The sequence below is a fragment of the Sceloporus undulatus genome, chromosome 6 (genome assembly GCF_019175285.1).
Source record: "Sceloporus undulatus isolate JIND9_A2432 ecotype Alabama chromosome 6, SceUnd_v1.1, whole genome shotgun sequence".
NCBI lineage: Eukaryota > Metazoa > Chordata > Lepidosauria > Squamata > Phrynosomatidae > Sceloporus > Sceloporus undulatus.
Genome location: NC_056527.1, coordinates 107,500,135 through 107,511,788, shown reverse-complemented (window position 1 = coordinate 107,511,788; position 11,654 = coordinate 107,500,135). Strand labels below are relative to the sequence as shown.

At 43.6% G+C, this 11,654-nt stretch overlaps 1 protein-coding gene across 2 annotated transcripts; it reads left to right on the top strand.

Moving 5' to 3' along the window:
• On the top strand, positions 1–10,282 carry ISOC2 (isochorismatase domain containing 2). 2 transcript variants are annotated; one of them, XM_042477463.1, is made up of 6 exons: positions 1–157; positions 3,302–3,440; positions 4,287–4,499; positions 5,394–5,464; positions 7,059–7,176; positions 9,443–10,282. In XM_042477463.1, exons 2-6 carry the CDS (start codon positions 3,309–3,311, stop codon positions 9,521–9,523), a joined length of 615 nt encoding a protein of 204 aa, XP_042333397.1. In that variant the 5' UTR covers positions 1–157; positions 3,302–3,308; the 3' UTR covers positions 9,524–10,282. The 2 variants fall into 2 exon arrangements, with proteins under 2 accessions (XP_042333397.1, XP_042333398.1); XM_042477464.1 differs by lacking the exon at positions 1–157 and adding an exon at positions 182–263.
• The last annotated feature ends 1,372 nt before the right edge of the window (positions 10,283–11,654 follow it).

The following is an 11,654-nucleotide window of genomic DNA, read 5'->3' as shown; positions in this document are numbered from 1 at the left end:
CGTGATCGAGATCCCGCTTTGGATTGGCTGCTGGGCTCGAAGCGTCGCAATGAGCCACCGCAGAAGGACCAGTCTCGAGGAGGCCCATAGCGTTGGCTGGGCTTGCTCCCGTGTAAAGCTATTTGGGATTCGCCATTTTCGCTGCGTAGAAGTCGAGGTGGGTATAAATGTACGATGTAAGCCCTGGTGCATTTTCTCTTGGAAAGCCCAAACTCTTCACTTGATGTGCCATATTTTCTCCAAGGACACGTGTAGGAGTGCATGTGTGTATGTATATACGCCTTCAAGTCGCGTGTCGACCCCATACATTGCATTGGGTTTTCTTAACCAGGGACTAAAATCAAGCTGTCTGCAATTATTACTTTTGAAAAATAGCCTTTGCCACAGGGCAGAGTCGACTTGGAGATATCACACAATAATAGAAGATGCATCCATACTTCAGGAATAATCCGGTTTGAGACCGCTTTAACCAACTTCCAGGGCTCCAGGGATTCTGGGATTGGTGGATTGTGGCACAACAAACCACCCTTCCCAGAATTCCATAGCATTCAGCCCTGGCAGTTAGTTAACGCGGTCTCAAAACCGGATTATTTCTGCAGTGTGGATGCAGCCAGGAACAAAAAATATGCATGCATGGGCTTGGATGGCATCATTAGCAGCTTTTAAATTTGCCACCTCATTTCTATGGCAAACTTATCCAGATTATGTTTAAACCAAGAAAGTGGAGAAGCTACTTTTGGACTCCCAGAATCCCCGGCCAGCATGACCTCTGCATGCCCAGGCCTTTGTTTTCTCCAAAACAGCACTGCAGTTGGCACATCAGCCTTAGCCCCTTGCCTTGTCCAGACTGCAGATCAGGTCCTGGCTCATAGAGGAATGCAGAATACTGTAGACAGTCATTAGGAGGAGTAGCAGCTAATACCCGCAGAGGAGAAGATTAAAATTCAAAGTGACCTAGATTAGAAAGCTGAGCCAAAACTAAGAAAATGAATTTCAACAAGGAGAAATGTAAGGTACTGCACTCAGGCAGACAAAGTTAAACGCACCTGGTTTGACATTACTACATGTGAAAGGGTTCTAGGAATCCTAGTAGACCACAGGTTGAACATGAGTCAGAAGTGTGATGCAGCAGCTAAAGAGGCCAATGCGATTCTAGGCTACATCAGTAGAAGTCTAGTGTCTAGACCAAGGGAAGTAATAGTGCCACTCTTTTCTGCTCTGGTCAGGCCCCACCTGGAATACTGTATCCAGTTCTGGGTACCACAATTTAAAAAGGACATTGAGAAACTGGAGCCATGTGTCCAAAGGAGGGCCACCAAAACGGTGAAGGGTCTGGAAAGCATGCCCTATGAGGAAAGACTTAGGGAGCTGGGGATGTTTAGCCTGCAGAAGAGAAGGTTAAGAGGTGATATGATAGCCCTGTTTAAATATTTGAAGGGATGTCATATTGAGGAGGGAGAACAAGCTTGTTTTCTGCTGCTCCAGAGAACAGGACCAGGAACAATGGATACAAACTACAGGAAAAGAGATTCCACCTCAACATCAGGAGAAACCTCCTGACAGTAAGAGCTGTTCAATAGTGGAATGCACTCCTTCCTCGGAGTGTAGTGGAGTCTCCTTCTTTGGAGGTCTTTAAACAGAGGCTGGATGGCCATTTGTCGGGGATGCTTTGATTGTGAGTTCCTGCATGGCAGAGGAGGGTTGGACTGGGTGGCCCTTGGGGTCTCTTCCAACTCTATTATTCAGTGGCGCAGTGGTTAAAGGCCTGTACTGCAGCCACTCACTCACAAACCATGAGGTTGTGAGTTCAATACCAGCCAGGGGCTCATGCGTAGCTCAGCCTCGCATCCTTCCGAGAAGGTTGCTAAAACAAGTACCCAGATTGTTGGGGGCAATTAGCTTACAGTCGTAAACCGCTTAGAGACTGCTTAGGTGGTATGAAGAGGTATATAAATGAAGCTGCTATTGCTATGATTCTATAAAACAACGGGGCTTGCCATCTGCAGAAGCTCAAGTCTGGGGGTGGCAAGCCTGTGGATAAGTCGACCTCATGTACAAGGGGAGAGTAGGTTTTGGGGCCAGAATTTTGGATTTTGATATGATAAGTCAAAGTTAAAACTTTAGGGGCATGTAACAAAGGATCTTTAAAGGATGAAGAAAAGGAAAATAAATCCAAAGGACATACAACATTCCAGCAGTGATAACTGTTTGTGCTTGTCCTAAAGGCTGGACGCAGAAGAGAGTAGAGGGGGTCAGTGCTTCCAGGACAGATTACGCTCTTGCCTTTCACCTGGTCTCCTTTTTAAAATAAGAGTTAAAGTACAGTGCTTACATTGACCTGTGGACTGGATTATGACTATGGAGACAAAGGTTCGAATCCCAGCTCGGCCATCTAAACTCACTTGGTGACCTTGGGCAAGTCACACTTTCTCAGCCTCAGGGGAAGGCAATGGCAAACCCCCTCTGAAGAAACATGCCAAGAAAACCCCACAACCTTAGGGTTGCCATAAGTCAGAAATGACTTGAAGGCACACAACAGACACAAAAACAACACAATTGGGTCTGTGTTGTTCTTCTTTTGGCCAGCAGAGAGAGCCCATCTACCTCAGCTGCAGTCTGATGGGGCCAGAAACTGCAGCTCTGGGATTTTGGACATGGCTAATTTATGAAGCAGTTTGGCTGGCCTTCAGTGACCTACTTTCTCTCAGCCTTAAATTACATCTCCAGGTTCTACTGAAGATGAAACGAAAAGGGTATAAACAAGAGTCTAATCCAAACGTTTGAACATGTAAAGTAATGTAGAATAATCATCACTCTTTCAGACTGCCACTTGCATTCTCTTTTTCAGTGAAACAGGGTATCCAGAGGCAAGACAAGGCTTTTGCTCTTTTAACAGTTGGAGATACAGTCAGCCTTCCATATCTACTGATTTTTTATCCATAAATTCTAGCATCCACATCTTGAAAATATCCCCAAAAGATATATATCCCAAAAAAGCAAACCTTGATTTTGCCATTTTGTATAAGGGACAAAGAAGACTTAAATATATTGGAGAAAGCAATAAAGACTCATGAACCTTCCTACCTCTTCTCAAACTCCAATCTTTCCCTTCTTATCCTCTTCCTTTCCCACTGTGTGGCTACTCCTAGCCTCCTTCTCATTCTTTCCTCTCTCTCACTACTCTATATTCTCTTCTCCATCTTCTATCCCTATCTCACTTTTTCTCAGCTTCTACTCTACCTACTTCTAATCTTCTTTCATATTCCTTCACATTCACTTTTCTGTTTCTCTCTGGCTCCAGCTTGACAATGTCGGTGGCACGACTCGGAAAAGTGGTTCCCAAAACAAGCATCCTGTTCCTGTGTGACATGCAAGAGAAATTCCGGCCTAACATCAGCTACTTTCCCCAGATTGTGTCTGTGGCAGCTCGGATGCTGAAGGTAAAAGATGGCAGAGTGGCGATGAAGCTGGGAGAAAGAGGTAACATGGATGAAGGTGCCAGAAAATGAATTCCATTACATAAGTAAAAGGAGAGATGGTGCAAGCTGTACTTCCCTAAGCCAGCACTCTTTGGATGTGATGTATGACACCTCCCATCTTCCCCAGCCAGTACAGCTATATTGCCTAGAAATGATGTAGTTTGTACTCCCATCACATCTGGAAAGCACTGGTTTGAGGAAGGCAGTTCTAGGCCACCATTTCCAAAACTGCTGAAGGGAGTATTCAACTTGTTATCATGGAGATTTTCAAATAGATGCTGTGTAAATTGTAGCATGATCTCTCCATATCTGTTGCAGCAGTGCTGTTTACGCTGGAGCTAGTTTTTAGTCCTTTACAGGTATTCTCAGGCTTGCACAAAACCAGAAACCCTTATGAGACAAAAAAAAAATAGATGCTTGTACTCCTGTGGATGACATTTCTAGTGTAAGGCCTGCAGATACTGAAAAGCAGCTGCTGTACAGTCTTTGATTCCCCGCTCCAGTAAAAACAATTTGAACTGCCCCATTGTAGTTGCATAGCTGGGCATGTGGGGTCAGTGTTTTATCAGCTTCTGGAAATAACAGTCTTTCCCTTTTTTAAAAAGACCCACTTCCATTCCAAAGTGCCAGCCCTGAAACATTGACTTCTTTGGATTACAGCTGCCAGAAATCCTAGGACAATATATAGCCAGTAGCCATGCTGACTGAGAGATTCTGGGAGCTACAGTCCACAAAAGCAAATTTAGTAGGCTTTGCAGAGGACCCAGCAGTCCTGCTCGTTCTGACCTCTTTCTGTTTCTCTGTCAGGTTGCCAAAGCACTTGAAATCCGCACAGTGGTAACTGAGCAGTACCCCCAAGGCCTGGGTCCAACAGTGCCAGAGCTGGGTGCTGAAGAACTTCCAAAATACCCCAAGACCTGCTTCAGCATGATCATCCCAGAGGTGGAAAAGGAGATGGCTGCTGTTCCTGACCTGAAATCTGTGCTTTTGTGTGGAATCGAGACACAGGCTTGCATCATGGTATGGCACCAGATACCTGCTTCCTACTGGTGTGGGTCTTTTAGGGCACATGAGCTCTAGGATCAACCAGGGTCTTGCTTAACCCAAGTAAACAAAAGCTTACTAGAGTACTCATAATAAAAAGTAGGAAGATTCTGATTCTCATCACATTTCCTTTTGTTTAACGCTCTTCATCAGAGTTTGAGTCATGCTATATATCTTCAAAAGTTAGGCGCCTAGCCATTAAGACATTTCATTTTTTGCTACCCTGCATTTCACTTTGTAAGTTGAAAGAAGGGAGGAGGAAGAAGTGCTTCGAAGACCACAGGAAAGGCATCATTATTGACAAGACTGTCAAATATTGTAGAACTATGGTTATCAGCCATTGGTGTTCTGGATATTTTGGACCTCCAGTTCCCAGACTCCATTACCACTGCATTTGCAGACTGGAGCATTTGGGATTGGAATTCCAAAACATCTGGCCTGCATTCATACTGCAGAAATAATCCAGTTTGACACCACTTTAACTTCTATGACACCATCATATGGAATCTTGAGATTTGTAGTTTGTTGAGGCACCAAAACTCTGATATGAAGGCTAAATATCTCACAAAATTTCAGATCCTAGAATTTCATATTATTGAACAGTGCCATTTACAGTGGTGTCAAACCAGATTATTTCTGCAGTGTGGATACAGCCCCAGAGAACCGAAGATTAAAAACCACCAGTGTGGACAGCCTTTCCCCCATGGACCTCTCCAGGTCCGTAGAACTAAGTCCCATCATCCCCAACCGGCATGAATTATATCCGGGCAGCTGCTACTGACAATTGGGGAATATACCATGTGGGCACAAGAACTGTTTGCCATTCTGCCTGTTTGATTTGAGCATGGTGTATATTTTTTTTGGGTACAGAGCACAGCACTGGATTTGATGGAGCGAGGCCTGGATGTTCACATAGTGGCGGATGCCTGCTCTTCTCGCAGGTGAGTGACATACCTTTCTACTTGAGGCTATGAAGGGCTATCTTCCTCTGTGAGCCTGCCTGAACCTTAAGATCTTAAGGGAGATGCTTGATCTGGCCACCATCACCAACACTCTGGAGTTTGGAAGACAGTCTGCTTAGTGGCAGCTCCCAGTCTTTGGAAGTCCCTTTCTAGGGAGGCCAGGACAGCTTCCTCCTTGATCTCCTTCTGTCACCAACTACAAACAGGCTTTTAGAAACTGAATAGGATGGGCTTTTAATGATGTGCTGGGCTGTTTTATGGTTGGTATTGTCTTTGAATGAATTTTAATATTTTAACTTTATAAATTATTAATTTGTTTTTAAATAACTTTTATATACAGTATATACTTCTATCATAGTTTTTGTATAGTTTTCCTTCTGCTTTGTTAAGTATATTGTTAGCCACCTTGAGCCCCATTATTGGGAGAAAGATAGAGTATAATGAATAAAATAATGATGCTGATGATGGAACATAAAATATATTAAATTGATTAAGTATATAAGTATAAATGGATATAATAATAATAAACTGTTTATTTATAGCCCGCTTTTCCTTGGCAGATCAAAGCGGGTTACACAGAAGTACTCAAATGTACACTTTACAAACAGTAATCACATAAGCATCCAAATCAATATATAAACTATTAAAAACAATATTAAAATTACAAGATTAAAACCATACAGCTTAAAGTGCTGATGCAACGAGTGCAGTGGGGAGAGAGCAGATCTTACAACATCTGGGGGAAAGCCTGTTGGAAGAGGAGGGTTTTTAACCTCTTCCTAAATAGGTCAAGGGAGGTCACCGAGCGGAGCTCACCGGGAAGAGAGTTCCAAAGCTGCGGGGCTGAGATAGAGAACGCCCTCTGTGCAGTCACAGAATACTTCGTGTCTGGAACCCTCAACAGTTGCTTCCCGGCCGACCTGAGAGCGCGGGGCAGATTATATGGGGAGAGGCGGTCCTCCAAGTACCCTGGGCTCAAGCCATTTTGGGCTTTATAGGTAATAACCAACACCTTGTATTGCGCCTGGAAGCGAATGGGCAGCCAATGTAGATCTTGTAGGACAGGTGTTATATGGCTGGTCCTGGAACATCCAGTGACCAACCTTGCTGCCATGTTCTGCACTAATTGAAGCTTCCGGGTTTGGTACAAGGGTTGCCCCATGTAGAGCGTGTTACAGAAATCCAACCGAGAGGACACCAGAGCATGTACCACCGTTTCAAGGTCCCTCCGGCCCAGGTAGGGTTGCAGCTGGCGTATCAGCTGAAGCTGATAATAGGTGCTCCTGACCATCGCATCCACCTGAGATGTAAGGTGGAGCGACGAGTCCAGAAGCACCCCCAGACTGTGAACTGAGTCCTTCAGGGGGAGCGTGACCTGAACATATTTACCATATATTTTTATAATTTTATAAGTCTGTGTTCTGACCATTTCTACCACACAAAATTGCTTCCCGCTTCACAGCCCTGGTGCATTGAGGGTGGTTAGCTTCACAGAGCACTAAAAAGTCCTCCATCCCTTCACCCTTGGAAGCTTTATATCTGTTTCCCCCACTTTTCTGTCTCTTTCTCTCAGTCAAGTAGACAGGATCATCGCGCTGTCCAGGTTACGTCAAAGTGGGGCCTTCCTTACTTCCAGCGAGGGACTTATTCTGCAACTTGTCAGGGATGCTGCCCACCCCCGTTTCCGAGAGGTAATTTCTCAGCTTTCCCCCTGCTTGCATGCTTCCTTCCCTCATCGTACCACATTTCTACCATCCTTATGTCATAGCCAGAGCATGGGGAAATTACTTTTTGAACCTCAACTTCTAGAGTCACTTGACTAACTTGACCAGGATTAGGGGGATTCTGGGCACTGTAATCCCTCCTACCTTTTTCCAAGCTCTGCCCTTGGGCTTTGCATAGACATGTCAAATAAACTACCTCTTGCAGATATCGCCTGTTTATCTTTCTCTCCTTCAGTACTCACGTGCTCACATATGCATGACAGAGAGAATAATATATAAATAGAGTTAGCAAATACAGATAACATTTCATCCAGCCAATGTGGTAGATGCTAGTCCATAATAGGTTGGGCCACAATACAGGTATTTTGGTTTCATTTGCCCTCTTTTAAGATGTTCCAAGGCATCTTTTGAAATAGTGAGGTTGCTTTATGGAGGTAGGGCAAGTCAAGAGTCTTGCAAAGAGAAACGGTAACCCATGCCTGAGGAGCTTGTGGCACTTGGGAGGTTGTTTGGTTTTTGCACTATATGTATCTGAAACTCTTTTAACATCTTTCATTATTAACATATTGAATAAAAGGGTACCAACTTAAATCAAAGGCATCTGGTTTAATGTTTCCTTTACTCAATAAAATTTTTCCATCATAGCTGTAAAGCATATCTTTGTATGTATGTATATCTGCCTTCAAGTTGACAGTCAACTTATGGTGACCCCATTCTCAGGGTTTTCTTAGACAAGGAATACTCAGTGGTTGTTTTGCTGATTCGTTCCTCTGAAATATAATCTGGTATTTGTTAGTGGTCACCCATCCAAGGACTAACCAGGTTTAATCTTGCTTAGCTTCCAAGATAAGACAGGATCTGGATCTTTAGGGTATTTAGAAATTAATTTTATTACATACAGATAATAAATAGTAGTGAACAGTTTTCCATCCTTGAGCTGTTACCAGTCAGGCTGCCACAGTGCAAACTTTCACAGGGTCTTCATATAAAAGAGTATTGCTGTCTCCTTCAAGGAGTAAGCATTGTTCAGGATCCTTCAGAACTGGTTTCTTCAGTTTAGAAGAAAGCTCTTGCTATTCCCTTGGACTTATCAGGCATATCCAGGGCCAAAATCTGACAGTGTTTTGGTGGCTATCTGTTTTATTTGTACCTGCTCTATAAAGCTTTGATTTTTTTTTAAAGTAGCCCATTTAATCCTATGTGGGTACAAAAGTTGCTCCGGTTGCGTAGATTATCTTTTCCCCAAACTGTCCCAACTCCAGAAATTTTGGACAGAACTTGGAAATGCTACTTTGTGGAATGCAGCTTCCTATATCCCCTAGCCAGCATGACCACTGGCGGATTTAGGAAGTTGTGATAAAAAGAAAGAGAAGCAGCATAGTGGTTTGAGTGCTGGACTATGACTCTGGAGACCAGGGTTCAGTTCCCAGTTTGGCCATTAAATCCACTGGGTAACTTTGGGCAAGTCACATGCTCTCAGTCTCAGGGGGAGGCAATGGCAAACCTCCTCTGAACAAATCTTGTCGAGAAAACCCCATGATAGGGTCACCTTAGTGTTGCCACATGTCACAAATGACTTGAAAGCACATAATACATAATAATAATAAAAAAAGAAAAACCCTACTTTTCCAACCTTTGGTTTTGGATGAATATTAAACCTCCAGATCTTTACTGTACCACCATCTCTGCCAGAATCAATAAATTATGAAATGAACGCAGAGACCTCTAATCCTGTGACCAAATGCCAATCTCCAAGCATCTGTTCTTCTTCAGGCAAGGCAAGAGAAGGACATTTACAACCGAGAATTAAACCATTAGAGTCATCCTTATTTAGGAGGGAGTGTCAGTATGTCCCCCCAAAATGATTTAGAACAAGGAAGGGGAACTCACAGCTGAAGCAAAGGTCTCTTTATACAACTGGAACACTTTGATCCCATTTTAACTGTCAGGGCTGAATCCTATGGAATCTTGGGATCTGTAGTTTTGCAAGGAATTTAGAATTATCTGCAGAAGAGCTCCAGTTTTTCTCTAAACTGTAACTCCCAGGATTCCATTAAATGCAGCCATGGCATTTCAGGTAGGGATCAAAGTGGCATAGTTGTATAATATACCCCTGTTTCATGTGGTCTGTAGCCTATTTTCAAATTCTACCTACTATTGGCCTGTGGGCCTGGAAAGAAAACACAGCTGGCAGCCCATAGGAGTTCTCACGCCTGTTCTTCCTTTCTTTCAGATCCAGAAGTTGATTAAGGACCCTGCCCCAGACAGCGGACTGCTTCCCCTCCTGACAGGACCAAGCCCTCTTTTCAGTTAGGTTGGCTACTTCACGACAAATGGTCACCATCATCCTTCTTCACCGAAGCAACTCCACCCAATAGGTTTGATCACTGCTGCGCTTTGGGTACAGAGAAACAGAATGAAGACAGCAAAGTTAATTTTGAAGCAAGACAATGATGGGGTTGCACCTTGCCTAGAAATCTACCTAAGTTCATACTTAGGGGGTTTGCTGCAGTTATTCAGTGGGGTGAAATAACTGTTTTTACACATATTGAAGGCACCAGATTCAAAAGAAATGTCTCATTCTCTTTTCTGGTTTGTAATGTCTTGGAATGAAAATAAAAAGGGAAGACGGAGCTTGAAAAAGTAATTACTATGAATTACTACCCCCAGACCACTCCAAATGCCACTGTTGTAGTCTTAAAATGTAACTTTTCCAAGCCAGCAGGGAGCAATGGGATTACTAAAAAGAAAAAGAGTTCATAACACTATATATGTTCATGCCTTCTCGCACTAGTTCTATGATTCCACTTTAATTGCCATGGCTGCATCCTGTGGAATCATGGGATTTGTAGTTTGATGAAGCACTAGAGCTCTGTGTCTTGAGTGTTCTAAATACCAGCCCCTAAACTGCAGATTCCATGGCAGTTAAAGTGGAATTAAAACATCATAATCATGTAGCATGAAAGGCCGTTACTATTCAATCTGCTATGCAAAAGGTTTGAATTCTGCATTTATAAAAATATTCTGGGGAAATTCCATAATTTGCAAACGGAATAAAAGATATTGAAATGAAGATTTGCACATATGTATGTGTTGCACATTTTATTTTGATTGTGCTTTTGCTTCTGTACATTTTGTTGCAGTTTCAGGGGGTTGGCCTGGATGGCCCTTGTGGTCTCTTCCAACTCTATGATTTTATGAGCGATAGAAACTTGCTTTTAAGGAGAGTTCCTTCAAATGTCATATTCACCATATCTCACCTTCTTCTTTTGTTCTCTGGATAGCATGTTTATTCCTAGGGCACTGTAGGGTTACCAGCTTTTCAACCTACCACTGCTGATGTTTCTTTCACCACATACCTAAAGATGGTAGTGCACACACGCTGGCAACCTCAGGGCTGGACTTTTGCAGTGTGCTGTACATCAGAACTTTGTACCAAGTTCAGAAACTTGTATTGGTTCAAAACGCAGCAAGCAGATTGATCGCTGGTAAATCTAGGAGTGAGCATATCACACTGATCTTAAAATCACTCCACTGGCTGCCAGTTAGTTTCTGGGCAAAGTACAAAGGGTTGGTTATTACCTTTAAAGCCCTACATGGTTTGGTTCCATGTTACCTACGGGATCACCTTTCCCATATAAACCACCCCGTACACGCATTGAGTAATCTGTTTCAATACTGTAATGATTTTGTTTCTCTTTTAATGCATCACTTTTGTATGTTTTTAAAACCTCTCTCTTCCTGCTGATTATATACTATGCATTTTAAATAGGTACATTGGTGGAGTTTGATTCCCCACTCGGCCATAGGAAGCCAATGTGTGACCTTGGGCAAGTCACATACTCTCAGCCTCAGGGGATGGCAATGGCGGACCTGCTCTGAACAAATCTTGCCAAGAAAAACCCATTATAAGTTTATCTTATAATGCCATAATTTGGAAATGACAGGAAGGCACACAACAACAACAAAGTGACACCTTTGGCTGAGATAGTGACACTTTTGCATTGTGAAACACAGGCTGCATCCACACTGGAGAAATAATTCGGTCTGAAAGCGCTTTAACTAACTGCCATGGGTGAATGCTATGGAATTCTGGGAATTCCATAGCATTCAGCCATGGCAGTTTAAAGCGCTTTCAAACCGAATTATTTCTCCAGTGTGAACCCCAAAATTTAATTCCTGACTGTCCCTTTAAGACCCAACTTTCTGCCTCTTATCACAACACCAGCAACACGTGCCTCCCCACGTGCTTCCCCTTCTCCTCAGCCGCCTCCCGTGCCCCCCTCCCTTCGCCCCCTCATTGGTCAAAACTGGGTCAGGCTCCGCCCACCCTCCGCGCTGCCATTGGCCAAATCTAGGTCAGAGCCCCACCTGCCCCATGGCAGGCGCACATGACAGAAGGAGACGGCTGGAGGGGGAGCGTGTTTGCAAAGTCTCCTGCTCCG

What these genes read in the sequence shown, in the direction of transcription:
- ISOC2 (XM_042477463.1), top strand. Translation starts at nt 3,309, where the DNA reads ATGTCGGTGGCACGACTCGGAAAAGTGGTTCCCAAAACAAGCATCCTG. An exon ending in TGGCAGCTCGGATGCTGAAG is followed by an intron (nt 3,441 to 4,286) that starts GTAAAAGATGGC and finishes TTTCTCTGTCAG; the next exon opens with GTTGCCAAAGCACTTGAAAT. An exon ending in GATGCCTGCTCTTCTCGCAG is followed by an intron (nt 5,465 to 7,058) that starts GTGAGTGACATA and finishes TCTTTCTCTCAG; the next exon opens with TCAAGTAGACAGGATCATCG.